At 45.3% G+C, this 16,654-nt stretch overlaps 1 protein-coding gene across 1 annotated transcript; it reads left to right on the top strand.

Annotated features, from left to right (window-relative positions):
- Positions 1–247: 247 nt before the first annotated feature.
- FGF16 (fibroblast growth factor 16) lies at positions 248–8,528 on the top strand. Its single transcript, XM_027095630.1, has 3 exons — positions 248–644; positions 6,653–6,756; positions 8,112–8,528. Exons 1-3 carry the CDS (start codon positions 371–373, stop codon positions 8,355–8,357), a joined length of 624 nt encoding a protein of 207 aa, XP_026951431.1. The 5' UTR covers positions 248–370; the 3' UTR covers positions 8,358–8,528.
- Positions 8,529–16,654: the final 8,126 nt, after the last annotated feature.

Here is a 16,654-nt window from a genome sequence, read left to right on the forward strand (position 1 = left end):
CCACACACCAATCTCCGAGGGGATGCCATTGAGGTGTGGCTTGTATTTAAATATCCAATATGTCAATGTAAGGGGAGTGGGTATGTATATAAAGTGCCGTTTGCATCTGATAGCTCGACGAAGCCAGCTATGAGAGGCCTGGGGAGATGGATGCGGAGGGGAAGCGGCACTTTGACTGAGCGCAAGGTCAGGAGCGCGCTGCCCCACGCTCCCCGCCGCTGAGAAGTTCCTTGGACAAGAACAGACGTCGACTGCAGCTCGGCAGAGCGCGGAGCGAGCTAGCAAGCGAGCGCCGCCGAGTCGCCCGCGCCCGCGGCGGGGAGAGGCAGTTCGCGCCCCACGGCCCGGACTCGGCCCCGCGCACCCCGCCATGGCTGAGGTGGGGGGGGTCTTCTCTTCCTTGGACTGGGATCTGCACGGCTTCTCCTCGTCTCTGGGGAACGTGCCTTTAGCTGACTCCCCAGGTTTCCTGAACGAGCGCCTGGGCCAGATCGAAGGGAAGCTGCAGCGCGGCTCGCCCACCGACTTCGCCCACTTGAAGGGGATCCTGCGACGCCGCCAGCTCTACTGCCGCACCGGCTTCCACCTGGAGATCTTCCCCAACGGCACGGTGCACGGCACCCGCCACGACCACAGCCGCTTCGGTGAGGACGCGGCCGGGAGGGACGGGAGGCGAGCAGACGGCGCACTGGGGAGCCGACGGCTCGAGGCTCCGGCTTGGGGCCCGCGGACCGCCCCCCCCCCCGCCCCTCGGCTCGGCGCCGTCTGAGCCCTTCGAGGCGGGAGGCCGACGGGGACGCGGGGCAGGCGGGACGCGACGGTGCGGACTTGAGCCGCGCAGCGGCGTCGGGGCGCCTGACACCCTCAGACACTCTCGGGAGGAGGCGGGGGCGCCTTGAGGTGCGGCTTCTCCTTTCCCCACTCCACCCTCCCTCCCCCGGGAGCTAGAGGATTGTTCTGGGACCTGGACGCTGCAGGTGGAGCTGGGAGAGGGGTAGGAGCATCCGCCGAGGAGGTCGGGGACCGTGGCTACAGCGTGAGGCTGAGCCTCCAGGGCAGCTGGGTTGTCGCGGCAGATTACCTGAAGCTGGAGCCTTCGTGGGCCGTGGATACGGCGTGTGGACGGTCCGCGCCCGAGTCGATTTTGACCCGCGGGGACGCGGCAGCCGTGGCACCTGCCTACCTCTGTGTTGCTCTGCCCGTGTTGAGGTACAACCCAGACAGCACGGCGGGATCTGGGTATTAGAGAAACTAGGAAAGCCTCCCGGTGGCTACTGTGTAAGGGCACAAGCCCTGGGGAAGCTTTTGCCGGAGCTACCTCTGGACTCCTTGCCTCAGTGAGGAAACCGTTCTAGGCCCACTCCCAGGCCCCAAAACAGGTGTATTCTGGGCCCAGGGCAGAAGACACCCAGCCTCCATCCAGGATTTTCTCTGCCTGCCACTCTGCAGATTGTTCAAAGGGCACAGCTGCCTGTCTCACATACAGAACACAATTAGTATAAACCTTGACCTGGGACAGAGATCATTGGGTTTCTAAGCGAATGTGTTCACTCCTCAATAATTTGGCCATTTTCAGTTTCAATTTCCTATCCTCTACTAAACTGTTATTTTGATGCTGTGACAGCTACCCTTCTTTGGGTCCCCGCATCTCCCAATGCCCTCTGCTTCCTCCCAAGGACCCTATGGGCCAAAGACACCATCTAAGCCAGTGAGAGGCTTTGCCTACCATCAGGCGTGATACTCTTCCCTTCTTTTTCCCATCCTCCCTCACTTCCCCCAAACCTCCCTATCCTCCTATTCCCCGTGCCTAGCTAGAGCTGCACCCCAGTGCACCATAAAAAGCCTGGGGTGGATGGGGAGAGGGCAGAGGCCTGTTCCTGGGCAAGGCTAAGTCTAGCAAACAACTTGGGGCCAGGGCTGGTCTTCCTTGCTGGGAGCAAGCAGGAACCCTAATGAGGTCTATGTCATCTTGGAAAAATGCACTTGGAGAGCTGGAGTACAGTAGGTTGTGTGTGGGGTGGGGGTAATGGAGGGGTGCAGGTGTCTGTATAAACTTGCAGCAGGTCCTCAAAAGGGTGACAAGGTGGGGTGGGGTGAGGGGAGAGGGAGGGTTAACTTAGCTCCTTTCCCTTCCATCACTAGTGACTTTGCAGTCCCCTTTTGTTCCTCTTCGGAAGGAATGGGACTCCCACCCTGGCCTCAGAGCCTCCCAAAACTCCCAGAAATGGCCTAAAGATATTGGGGTAGCTCATTCCTGAGATGTAGAATAAAAATTCTGAAATGATGGAGAAATGTGAGGTGGGAGCAGCAGAGGTGGAGAAACTGTGAGCTTGACTCCCAGCAGCTACAAGTGTTTGTCTGATTCTGTGCCTAAACTAAGCCCAGTAACCTACAAGGTCAGCATAAAGTAGTAATAGGCTCTTGGGATAAGTGGTCTTTAATTACCTCCCTAAGGACACATCTTGATTTCTTTTCATCTCCCAGGTCTGCTAAGGGTGTTAAGTTTAAGGAGAAACCAAAGGAAATAAAACTGGCGGGAGGAAGGGGTGTTTTCACTGCTGCTTAACTGTTTCATTTTGGGTTTTGCCTTAAGTGCATGCGCACACACACACATACTGACTGAGACCACCTCTGCATCACCTTTTCCCTTTCCTCCTTCCCTGGCTTCCTGGCAGTTCCGTGTATTTCCTGTAAAGGAAATGATAACTGGTCAAAGCTGTGTCTTTGTAACGTCCCCTGCCAACTTGCAAGCACACATTTACTCTTTCTCAGTTTAGCTTTTGGCAGAGAAAGAGGTGGCGTTTTGAGTTTGCTAACTCTCTCCTCCCTCCACATTTGAGTTAATCAGCCAGGGTATTCAATAAATCGAAACTTTAACATTCCATAAGTGCTTTAGCAGTCAACATTCCAGCAGGGTAAAGTAGGCCAGACTTAAGATATAAAATATTATAGATTTCTGCTTGGGGGGAGGAGGTAGTCTCCAAAGGCCATGTAAAGTAAATAGCTATTTGTTGTAATTGGAGAGCAGGGCCCCCAAGGATTACCCTGGAATCCATGTGTTCAGAATGAGTCAGGCTGAGCCCAAGAGCAGCCTCGACTCCAAATAATAACCTGTTGGCACAGCCTATGCTCCCCCTCCCCTCCCCTCCCCCACACCCCTCCCCCACACCCCCCATTCTGCAATCAGTAGCCAGGAGTATTTCAATCTCCGCCTGGCTGGCTGGTGGCATTTACATAAGGTTCACAGGGATCCTGACATTCCTGAGGGGCACCTGTGGGCTGGCAGAGCGGAGCTTGGGAGCCAGACTGGAGGAGAGGCCTCCCGCCAGGTGGGATGGAACAGGCTCGGGCAGCTGCTTTGGTTTGTGAGCGATATGGTTCTTATTTGGCAAGGTGCCAAAACAGCACTGTCTTGGCCCTGAAAGGCTGAAAGGATGGCTGAGGGCATTCGGGTGAGTTATGGAGCCAGATTAAATGACATACTAGGCCAGTCATCTAGCTGGGTTCTGAAGCAGTGGGACCCAGAACAGATCTGTTTTCACTGAAGCCATGGGGCAAAAGGTGTAAGAAGAGAAGAGTCTGGAAACTGTCGAACACAGGCCAGAACCTGAGGTGGACAGGTCAAATGAGGCAGGGGAGAGGGAGGTCCTGGGCTTTGAAGGGGTTGAAAGTACTGAGGACAAACTTTGTCTACTTAATACTTTGCTTCAACGTTTTGCTGTTAACACCCCTCTCCAGCTGTAGTTGGGAAAATGTAAAAATGGCTTGTTTTCTCTCTCCCTTCATGCTGGCTGGAATTCAGGAGAAGGTTTAGGAATATCTGTTCCATCATCATGTGCCACTGGGTTCCCACAGTTTGAATCCAGCTAATAGGAAAGTTGGCAAAGGGAAATGATGCCCAAAGACAGCTGGGCAGGGATGATTCCAGCTGTTGGAGACCCCTGTTACTGGACACAACCCAAGTGACTTCCTCTATGATCTGTCCTTTGGCATCAGGGTTAACAGAGAGCTGGAGAAAAACGGTGGTGACTCAAATGGCCACACCTCTTGGGTTTCATGATTTGTTCTCATACCAGGTTTTGGATGGTGAGATCACAAGCTACCCTCTGCTACTTAATGGGCTCAGGGTGGTCAGAGACATGAGATAGAGAATGAGGGAACTAAGACTCAGAAGCTCAGAAGTAAGCTGCCTAAGCAAAGAACAGAAGTCTTCAGCGGGTTGGTATCCCTCAAAGTTTAGCACCCAGAACTGAATCATGACCTGGCTTCTCGTTTCCTGGCCATACTGGCCACTCTCCTTTGAACACCCTCCTGTGTTTCCATAGCCCTCTTTAAACACAGTAGAACTAAAAACAGCACTCTTGTGATCTGAGGCAGAGCAGAATGGGGCAATCCCCTCCTTTATGCCAGTTACTAGATCTTGATCAATACAGCCTTAGATCACATTAGTGTTTTTTCTTTTTTTCTATTTTTTTACATTAGCTTTTAGCAATTTTTAATTTTTACATGACTAGCTTCACATTAGCTTTTTAATAATCTCGTGAATCAGCCATACTGAGGTTACCTTGTTCAATCAAATTCTGTACTCCATTGTTGTGCATGTTTTGCTAAGCCACGTCTCCCCATTCCAAAGCTGAGCAGACCTGCATTTAGTAAAAATGCATGAAAACACAAAAGAACAGTCCATGTTTTCAAGAAAATATACGTGGTTGCCTGAAGGGGGGAGGAGAGGGGGAGAAGCTTATGGAAATAAAAAGAAAGAGATAGATAAATAAAAAAGCCTTTACGCAGACCAATTATGATAATAGGCCATGAAATAAGGAGTATGATTGACTCATACTGTACTTGAGGCTTGCCCTCCCCCAACAAAACCCCAAACACAAAATATCTTGGGTAACTGGTTTGGGGACCAAAGTGCAGGACTTTACATTTATTCTAATTAAAGCTTATTTTGTTGGAGTCAGCCCATTTTTCCATTCTCTTGAAATCTCTTTGGATTTTTATTGTCGCCCTCTCAGCTGTATGTCTTCTGGAACTAGGGTAAACAGTCCCCCTATGTCCTTTTATAAGTCATTTATTAAAATGTTAAACAGGGCAGAACCAAAATCAGAACCTGTGCAGTGTAACTAAAGGTTTTGGTCCACTAAATCAGTATCTGCTTAAGCCCTACTTGGCACCAGGTATTTTCCCTTCCCCTCTTACCATCTTGTGTCAATATCCTTTCCCAAAACTCTTTTTTTGTACTACAAGAGTTAGTAACAACCAGACTGAGACTAAAGCTTGGAGGATGTCAATGCTAGAGGACAAAGGCCACGTTCTGAGTGTTCTATACAATGGCAGCAGAAGAGCGTTACATTCTCCAAATAGGTCCGAGTGTGCCCTAAAAGCTTCCATACCTGATTGCCCACCCACCAGCCCAAGTCACTGGGGCTCTTCAGGAGACTTCCCACTGGAGTTCTGAACCTGATTTCACAATTGCCCACTTAATTTTTTAAAGTGATCTTTAAGGAATCAGTCCCACTCCCTGTGTAGATTACATAGAATATTATTACCCTTAAGAATTACATTTTTGGATGAGAAAGACAGCCAGATATGAGCTCATTTCATACCTTTGGATGCCTGTGTGAGTCAATAGTATCACGTTTTGGTCTGTATGTTGAAAAACATGGTTAGAGAAAATCAAAGAGAAATCTAGTTGACCATTACATCTGTATCCAAATAATAGATGTGCTATCTTAGAACAAAACTGTGAAGTCTTCAGTATCACCAGGATTTCAGTTCTGGTTCTTTTTTCCCTCTTAGTAGTCAATTTCTTTTTTCCCCCGTACTGCTCCTGGGTAAATGAAAAGTTTTTCAAATCCTCACCTCTAACTTTGTCAGCTAGAGGGACATTTCTGAGTATCTTCCCTTTTCCCTTAAAGCTGCAACATCTCACATCAGTATCAAGTCTAATACTACCTGCCAACTCTTTGCCATAGATAAATTTAAAATCCTCAAGAGGTAAGCCTGAGGCTGCACTGGCCAAGAGTACTTTTGAGGAGAAAGCTCTCACCAGGCCAAGTTTTGCTTCCTGCCATAGGCTGGAGGAACAAACTTTGTGAGTGGCCCGTGTGGCCTTTGTTAGAGTCAGTTACAGGCAGTTGACAGCCTCATGTGGCTTTAAGGACATGGGAGCTAAGAGGCTGCAAAACAAGTTCAGCCTAGAGGACAGCAAGGTAATGCTGTGTGCTCTGGGGAGGAGGGAAGTGACTTTGGGAAGATACAGAAACCTGGCCACATTCTTTCATTTTGAAAGCTGCCCTCCCAGTTCTTGAAACGGTGGTATTTAACAGCAATAGTACCTTGTAATTATGGAGCTTCTGTAGCCAAACGCTTCTCATGGTCTTTTCCTTATAATATGCCTAAGAGTGTTGAATAAAGGCAGAGATTATGTCCCCCTTTTTACATATGGACATGCCGAGGCCCAGAGAGACTCAGTGTCTTCTCTGAGGTTCCATTCTTGCTGCAAAAGATGGTTTCATCAGGTAATTCACCAAAGGCACACAGAGCTGGCCTCCAGTTGGGCATAAAGGACTAGTAGCTCATGTCACCTGAACAGTTTCCTCTTAGCTTGATATCAGTGATGGAAATGGCATTCACTTTTTTGCTCTAGGAATTCTGGAGTTTATCAGCCTGGCTGTGGGGCTGATCAGCATCCGGGGAGTGGACTCTGGCCTGTATTTAGGAATGAACGAGCGAGGAGAACTCTATGGGTCGGTAAGTTTAAGGTTTTTTGTCCTCGGAAGCTGTTACCACAAGTGTTTGGACAATGTAAGGCAAAACATTCATCTAGCACTTGAAAGCACTTTTGTCAACTTTAAAGGATTAGTGTCTTCTAGTCAGTTCTTGACTGCCCAGGAACTTGCTACATAACACTTTCACTCATTCAGCCTCCATCAAAACAGAAGCTTTTCTGTAGTACATTTGCTTTCACCTTCTCCATTAGAGGGCCAGCTCATCTGATAATAATAGGAAGCTGTACTGGTTTGTCAGTAGATGGTAAGGGTTTGGGGCATTAACTCTCCCAAGGAGCACATCTTATTTGTGATGGGTACCCAGAGGAGTAGCCAACTGGCTGGCACAAAAATAGGCAATGGTAAAGCTGGCCTTCAGATTGAGGATTCTGAGATTAACGACACAGTCCTTGATGTCCAGATTGCTTCAGCTGAATCCCAAAAGCCAAACAAAATAAACAAACAAATGAAGAGTGAGGGTTCCAGGGTCTGGTGACAGCCCTAAAGTCCCCAGCTAGAACTGGGTTGGCTGCAGTGCATGTTCACTATTTTGGAAGCCAGCCCAGAGCTGGGGAATGGTGACTTTGCTGATCTTAACCCTTTCAGAGGATCCCAACTCCTGGCTTTGGCTTTTGAGTCACAGAGCATACTTTCTGGCTGCCTGCACCCCATGAAATCAGAGCACATTCTTCCCTGACACCTAAGAGATAGGCCTGTCCCCAGCACTCAGTATCGGCAAAACCCCAGCAAGTATGGTGGTTGGATCAAGTGTGAGAAGGGACAGAGGCAAGAGACCCAGGAGCTGCCAGCTTGAAGTAGCCAGATTTGGAGGAACTTTTCAAGGAGATCTTTTCTGAGCTTTCCAACTGACAGGCCTGAGACCCTTCATTAGGAGAGATCACAGCTCACCTCCCATGGAGCTTTATATAGATCTGAGGCCTTTGCCTGTCAGTTGACATAGTTGACTGCAATCTCAGTGGATTTGAACATCATTAGCCCTAAATAGGGAGAAAACTCAGGGGTGCCAGCGGGGCATTGGGAGGCCATAGCAGAAATTCTCAGGCTCAAAGTGCCAGGTGAGCCCATCTCTTTCAGTCTCCTGCCTTCAGAAAAAATATCACTGGAAACATTTTTGCGTGGCTCACAAAAGAGGGTGAAAGTGATACCGACAGGGCTGTTTTGTGCTGTTTGGAAAGAAGATGTCTCAGGAATACCGGGAGATAGGACTGAAATATTCTAATATCAATGTGCTATTACTATTTTAGTTTCTCCACCAGCAAGCTGGGATGGGAGAAATAGTCATATAATGGGCTCTGCTTTATTTTCTTACCCTCACAGAAGAAACTCACACGTGAATGTGTTTTCCGGGAACAGTTTGAAGAAAACTGGTACAACACCTATGCCTCCACCTTGTACAAACACTCGGACTCGGAGAGACAGTATTATGTGGCCCTGAATAAAGACGGCTCACCCCGGGAGGGATACAGGACTAAACGACACCAGAAATTCACTCACTTTTTACCCAGGCCAGTAGATCCTTCTAAGTTGCCCTCCATGTCCAGAGACCTTTTCCGCTATAGGTAACGGACCCCTAGTGTGACCTCTGTGACCTGTATACTCTGGGGCCACAGTTGTCTCTGGAAGCACTATATTCATAGCTTTTCAATCTTCTTTCCTATCAATTTAGATAACAGAGAAGCACTTACTGTTCAACTCGACCCAGCTGTTCCCTTGTTGTTCAAAGTGTATATCAAGGTTGGGTTATTTTGGGGAGGGATGTGGGGGGAGGGGGAGGTCTAGAGGGAATCTTGTATATACTTTTTTCTTTACTCATGTTCTTTCCCCTGAGGTGGCACAAGAAAGAATGGGGTCCCCGCCAAGGGCCAGAGGTGTCTTGCCCCACAATCTACCCAAATACCTTGACAGTGGGTAAATGAAAGACCAAGGAATCTGCCATAGATGCTACCTACAGAGCTTTGGAGAAGTCTCATTAAGAAAATCCTTGGGGCTACAGCCCTGCTGCAAGCCATCCCTGCACTGGCTCTGCAGATTTCTCATCTGTCCTGACATGCAGTTTCCCTGCCATTGGAAGTGGGAGATGGGGTAGGCTGTAAGAAAATGATATTAAAATGTAAGCATGGATACTGTGCATAAGGACAAACTATTTATGAAATGTATATGCTATTTATTTTATATATTTATTTATTTCAAAATAATTTTATTTTTAATGAGAGATGCTATGACTGGATTTTCATCAGAAAGAATAAGGTCCTACTGAAACAGGATAAATGAGTTAGTAAAGGCTTTTATTGGCAATAAAATTGTCTTTATATTGTAACCACTGTCTAATTCTATTCATTTGTACACTTAGAATTAGAAGGTTGGTTAGCTTCTTTCACTAATTAGAATCTCTTGATGTTGGCATCACACTGCCTAGGCTAGGTGACCCACTATCTACAATATTAGCATTATCTAGGGGCCCTATCTGAAGTTCCTTCTGGTTCTATGACTTTAACTTTAGTGGTGAATCAAAGCTTCAGGAAGGCCCGGACCAACAGCCCTTATGGAAGCACCCGTTTGTGCTTAGGACTAAGCATAGAGAAACCCTCCTTTGGGATTTGGTTAGGGCCCAAAGCCTGAAGGTCAGAAACCCTAATTGGTGGCTTCTTACTTAACATATGAAGATGACGGGATTCAAAAAAAATAACAATCAATAGGGAGAATGATTTTTTTTGAACCAGTCAGCTTCCCTTCTGGAGGTGTTCTCCCACTCCCTCTCCAAACCCCCAGCCCCCTTCTCTGCCAGTGTTTCTCCTAGAGAGCAACAGTTCTTAGAGTATATGATCTCTTCACCAGCAGCATCATCTGAGCACTTGTTAGAAATGTAAGAGATCAGGTCGTACCCCAGACCTGCCAAATCAGAATCACTGGGTGTGGGGCCCAACAATCTGCATGTTAACAAGCCTTCCAGAGGATTCCTATGCACAATAAAGTTTGAAATCTAGTGCCCTAAAAGAATGGTTTTCAAGAAGAATTCTTTTTGCATCTGAATTGTCTATAAAGAAAGTTTTAGGATAAATTCAGTCCATAAAATAAGAGTGGCTGTAGTTGAAGTGGGGAAGGCATTCTTGGAGCTCCGTCTTCTCCAGAGCAGCCTCTGAGATATCTTGCTTTGAAATCCCTGGCCTCTTGACTGATATTTACTGAGGTGGGAGTATAAGGTTATTTACATTTTCAAAGCAAATGCTGTCTGGAAACAAGAACCAAAGGAATAAAAGTCTCATTGAGTACTCAGGCACCATGAAGTACTGGTGGGAGAAGTTTTTGGGTTTAGGATCGTTCCTCCTGGTGCTCCTCAGTCACATCCACTATTTCCCCAACTGATTGGTAAAACAAATAGCTTAGGTAGCGGCTCACTTAAAAATCAAAACCAAAAACTCTATAAAAGTTCGTCCAAATCTAAGTACCCAACAGAGAAACCACACGTATGAGCATACACACATCAAAGAGCAAATACGACTGTATGATTGATAGAAAGTGCTAAGTTGCACAGTGTATGTGATCACAGACTAGAATGCTTGCCCACGGAACCACCAAGGCAGAGATCACACAGGGCTGGGGTGAGCAGGGAAAGTTCCCTGAAAGGGGTAATGCCCGCTGCGGAGAACCAACAGGAGAATTTAGAGAGCCAAGAGGCTGATGGCAATGTCTGTGTTGGGCTACAGGGAAGAAACACCACATCTAGAGGTCTCTGGAAGGAGGGTAAAAATCAGCCGTGTGCCATTTTTTATCACATTTTGAATGTGCATCACACCTTTATTTTAAAACCAAAATTTTACCTATATTCTCTATGGTCAGCTACCTAGAACTTCTGATACACAGCCCCAACTTCTGAGGGCTTGTGAGATAAGTGAGATCTGTTTTAACCAATAGGAAGCTGGCACTTCCCTGTGAGTAGGGCCAGTGTTACTCTAGTGAGGCAGTTGACATGGGCCTGGCAATGCCACAAGCACCATACTACACAGGGTAGGATTTACAATGAAAATGCCAATGTAATGAAAAGGCAAAGATTCCAAATCCTAGGGTCAGGCCTTACCTTTTTCCTCTGGGTAGAAGTAGAGGGGAAAAGAACAGAAGAAGGGTCCCAAGATGCAGAAGGGGTTCATAGGGGAGGCACTCTTGTACTGAGCTTTAGGAATAACAATGAATGGGGCACATTGCCAGCAAATGTCAGTGGGCATCTGTTGTCACGGTCAAAAAGAGGGAAAAGATAAATTCTGGAAATTAAAATGTAAGATGGATGACCTAGTACCACTAGAGCAATCAGCAGCTGATTGACACTGTATCCCCAAAGTGCTAAAGTAATGGATTTTGTGCCAACCTAGAGGGAATTGTAGAGTAGTAAGCTCTGGACCTCTGGTTTTGAATGAAAACATGCACAGAGACTGTTTACTAGTCATCTTTTCATCCCCTCCCAGTGTTTAGGGTGTTCCTGGAACAAAACAAACACTTAGGAAATGGTTGCTGAATAAATGAATGGTTGGTTGAAAGAAAGAATGAGTAAATGAATGAATGGACAAAGACATAGACACCTTTAGCAAATATGTATATGATGCAAATGCCGGGCTAGAGAAACCAAATGCATTACATACAAGAATCATCTGAACTATTAAGTTCCCAGTACACTTAAATATGCACAATGATAAACTAGGCTGTATCTTAAGAAAGATACTCAGTTCCCTGTCACTGGAAGTGTTTTAGCAGAGGCTAGACAAAGTCTTGAGAAGGATATTACATCATTTGGATGGAACAGGGTGAATGCTAAATAAAAGTGACCGAATGTGGTGGCATTATTTACTAATTACATACTCCACGGGACCCCCAGATTTCTCCTGGGCACCTATCGTGTCCTAGGAGAAAGAGGATATAAGACCTAGGAGTGCTACACAACTGCTATTCCAGGCCAAGAAAAACACTGTACACCAGAATTTCCAAACTTGGGGTTCACAAGGTCCTTAATGGTCCATGGAAGGCCCTTTGGACCTGAACTCCCAAAACAGTATGCAAATTTTTATGTGTGTGTACATTTGATCTTCCATTGGTTCTCAGAGGATCCCCCAACATGTTAGGAACCACTACCCTAGGAGTTTCCACAGCCTCAAAACATTTGGCATAAGAACTGGTGGCCACTGCGATCCTGTGTGAAACCTTGACTGAGTTTTAGTTTAGTTTTGTTTTTCTCAAAGACATAGATTTTATGTGTGAAATCTTTGACTCCTATCATCTAAGAGATAGCTGTAAGTTTGGCAACAGGGAGGTAGGAGTGAGGGGAGGGAAGAGCTGGGCTGGCTTCACTGCTCAGTGGTTCTGCACAAAGCTCAACCCAGGGCCAACCTTGACAGCAGTTCTGATGGCAACAAGATTCTCCTTCCCCTCCCTTCCAGCCCTCTTTTCACCCCTACTGCCACAGCAAAATGTTGTTCATGCTGAAAAAACAATCAGAGACTGAACCCACCAGGCCCAGACACAAGGAGCTTATCAGAACCATCAGAGCAGACTCCCTCCCCAGAGGACTTTAATCAAAGGCTTAAGATAATAAAAGAACCCAAGTTTATCTTACCTTCAAGTCACTGTGGTGCTCAGCCACTGAATCCCTGGCTACATAGTCAGAAATCCATCAGGCTCAGGGCTCTAGTGGGGCCACAAGTCACACAGGCTTTGTCCAAGTTGCCTAAAGCACGGGTTTAGCCTTCCTCTCCCTGACTCTTCAGCTGACTTTCGGGGACTGCTGCTTTCCTTCTCTCTGGAGTAGTTGGAGCTGCATTGCCTTTTCCCAGAACAGGGAGCTGCTGAGGAGGAATGTGGGATGTTAGGGAGAAAGCGATCAGTGAGGAAGGACACTTTCTTTTGGAAAGACACGTTCACGGTCAGTCATCTAACTAACTTCCTTGCTCAGCAGGAGGAACAGAACATAATTTAGTTTGTCATTCCTAGAGCTCCTTCTGTTCTCAAAAAAGAAAATGGAAGACCTTTCTAATAGGCCTCTACACCAGGGCTCTGGTGTCAACTGCAGAGATACCCAACTCTTGCAACCCAGCACAGGCTGTTGCTCCTCTAAATCTCTTTCCAATTCCCAGACGAAGTATGGGCTCAGCTCTGTTCCTTATCGTTGCAATGTAGCACAAGACATGCAGGTAACATGTTCTTCAGGTCCTGAAGTCAGACCAACCTTGTTTTATATCCAGATTCCTTTACTTCCTCTTTGACCCTGAACAAATTCATTAATTAATTCATTAATTCAACGAGTATTTGTTGAGCATTTTTTCATCTTTAGAGACATAACAGTAAATAAGACAGGTGTAGTTCCTCTCCTCCTGATATGGTCTAGTCAGGAAGACAGACATAAACAAGTAAACCTACAAATTGTAACACGTGCCATAAAGAAAGAGTACAAGGTGCTATGAGAGTATATAGCAAGGCAGGCATAACCTTTTAAGGGGATTAGGGGAAGGCTTCCTGAAAAAATGATTCTTACGGTGAGACCTGAAGGGTGACTAGGAGGGTAGGAATAGCTTTCCAGGGATAGAGAACAGGAATATGTAAAAGTCCAGAGGCAGGAAGGAGTTAGGCATGATCAAAAAACTATGAGAATGTGATGTGGCTCAATTGTAGTAAGCCACAGGGTCTTCACCTGTAAGGTGAAAATAAATACAGAACCTACCTCAAGGGCAATTGCTATGAAGACTAAATAAGATAATGTATTGAAAGTGTAAAGTGCTTAGCACAGTTCCTGGTGCATAGTAAGCGCTCAATAAATGTTTGCTATCGCTATTACATTTAGTTCATTATTTATTAGTAGCAGTATTAATTTGAAGACATATCTCAGAATGAACATATGCATCACTCCACCCCCTCTCCATATGTATGATTTTGCTGGGGTTTTACAAAGGACAGGTACCAGAAGGTAAGGTGGTACATGAGACAGCCATGCCATACACATGCCAACCTCTTACTAAGAACACAAAATGAGAGTACCCACTTGGAAACTCCACTGTCTAATGTACCTAATGAAGCAAACCAACAGAATCTGTCAGCCCTCATCCAACTTCTATTTTAGTTATATTTTAGCAGTGCATCCTATGGTCACAGGAGACTCCCTTCTGCAGGCTCCCATGACCACACCATGAATAGACAGCCTCACACGGGTCCCACATATCCAGAACCCTCCTTCTTCATTTCTCTTCCTTATAGTCATGCACTCTGAGCCCCATCCCAGTCCTTTTTAACATGCCACACACTAGACTCCTAGTAAACTCGTGGTGGCAGATGCATGCTTGCCCTGTTTCCAATTTCCCTGTGTCCCACCAGTTGTAAATGTTCCAAGTTTCCAAAACCCATCATACCATCCTAACCTCACCTAACACTATACCCTATAGGTTTCTCCATGCTTGCCCCTTAAGCTATTATACCCACATCCAATAGATCCCACAATTCTCCTCCAATATAAACCCAGGGCACAGCCTCCTCAATGTACAATCTGAATGTCATGTATATATACAGGACAGAATAACTTGGAAAGCCCACACCCAAAGCTCCATCCAACTCAGTTTAAAGTGCCCACTTTCTCTGCTTCTGCTCCTGGATTGCCAACATTGCTAGATAAAGCTATGAAAATTGGGTCATCAAATGACTCCACTACAAATACAGTCACATCAATCTCAAACAGACCAGCCTTTTCCCACTTAACAGGCCTTTTATTCATTTAGTTTTGAGTCTGTCTGGCATTCACCGTAGCCTATCATAAAAATCCCTAACATCTAAACAGCTTTATATTGGCTTAGTGTTAACCAAACTTTTTTTCTAAGCATCTGGTAAAATTGTCTAAAAATAGACTCTGGGCTCTGTTGGGACTTCCTAAATCAGAATTTCCAGCTGAAAGGCTTGGTTATCTATATCAATGTTTCTCAAACTTTTTGATCTGAGGAGCCCTTACAAACTTAAAAACTATGTAGGACCTCAAAGAGCTTTTATTTATTTGGATTATAGCTATTGGTATTTAACATATTAGAAATTAAAATTCAGCAATTTTAATTATCTAATAATTAATTTAAAATAACAAACCCATTAACATAAATTACATTTTTATGAAAAAAGTAATTCTATTCTCAAAAATTTAATGAGTGGTATTATTTTACATTTTTCCAAACCTCTTTGATGTCTGCCTTAATAGCAGACAGTTGAATTCTTATATCTGCTTCTGCATTCAATTTGTTGCTATATGTTCTTTTGGCTGAAATATGGGGAGAAAATCTGGCCTCTCCTAGATCTGTAATTAGGAAAGAAAGGACCTCATGGACCCCCAAGAATCCTTAGACTACTCTTTGAGAATCACTGATCTGTATATTTAAGTCCCCAAGGAATTCTTATCAAGAAAATAGGTGGCAAACACTGCATTTTTCATGTGAGATATTACAAATCTCCATTCGTCTCTAGCTCTCAGCTCCAGACTGTTCCAGATCAGGCATTCTCTGGTCTCTCTCTGTAGATGAAACCTCCCTCATGTTTTACTAAGACCTAAGCCATCTAGTAGTGGCTTCCTAGCATTCATTTTTTGGTATTGTTTAGTTTGGCCTCTTTCTTTCTTTCTTTTTTTCTTTTATTGGCCATTTGTATATTTTCTTTTTTTAAATTTTCTTAATTTTTTTGGCTGCATTGGGCCTTAGTTGCGGCTCACAGGATATTTCGCTGTGGCACACGGGCTTCTCTCTACTTGTGGCGTGTGGGTTTTCTCTCTCTAGTTGTGGCACAGGGCTCCAGAGCACGTGGGCTCTGTAGTTTGCGGCATGCAGGCTCTCTTGTTGAGGTGCGTGAGCTCAGTAGTTGTGGCATGCGGGCTTAGTTGTCCACGCATGTGGAATCTTAGTTCCCTGACCAGGGATTGAACCCACGTCCCCTGCACTGGAAGGTGGATTCTTAACCACTGGACCACCAGGGAAGTCCTGGCCTTTTTCTTTTAAAGAAAACAGTTTTTTTAATTTTTTATGGTGGTAAAATATATATAACAAAATTTGCCATTTTAACCATTTTCAAGTGTACAATTCAGGGCCATTAATTACATTCACAGTGTTATGTAACCATCATCACTTTCTATTTCCAAAATTCTTCATCACCCCAAACAAAAACTCTGAAACCTCATTACTTCCTCCTCCCAGCCTCTGGTGACCCCCTAATCTACTTTGTCTCTATGGATTTTCCTATTTTGAACATTTCATATAAATGGAATCATAGAATATGTGGTGTTTTGTGACTGGCTTCTTTCATGTAACATAATGTTTTGAAGGTTCATCCGTATTGCAGCATGTGTTAATACTGCATTTCTTTTTATAGGAATAGAATTGCTAGGAATAGCATTGCTGAGTTATATGGTACCTCTATGGTCAACCATTTGAGAAACTGCCAAACACTTTTTCAAAGAGGCTGTGCCATTTTCCATTCCCACCAACAATGTAAGAGGGTTCCAATTTCTTCATATCTTCACTATCACTTGTTATTTTCCATCTTTTTTTATTGTAGCAATCCTAGTGGATGTGAAATGGCATCCCACTGTCGTTTTGATTTGCATTTTCCTGTTGAGCATCTTTTCATGTGCTTATTGGCCATTCGTATATTTTTCTTGGAGAAATGTCTATTCAGATTATCTGTCCATCTTTAATAGAGTTTTATGTCTTTTTATTATTGAATTATAAAATTTCTTTATACGTGGGGAACCTGGTGCTAAACCATTCGTAGACAACCTGCTTCTGGGTCAGGGTTTCGTATGTAGCAGAGCAGCTCCCTTGCCACAATCTATTGAAAGTCAGCCCTCGACACAAGGGTTTGTA

This window comes from Aethalodelphis obliquidens, unplaced genomic scaffold (assembly GCF_003676395.1).
Source record: "Aethalodelphis obliquidens isolate GAN/ISIS:26980383/991018 unplaced genomic scaffold, ASM367639v1 scaffold92, whole genome shotgun sequence".
Lineage (NCBI taxonomy): Eukaryota > Metazoa > Chordata > Mammalia > Artiodactyla > Delphinidae > Aethalodelphis > Aethalodelphis obliquidens.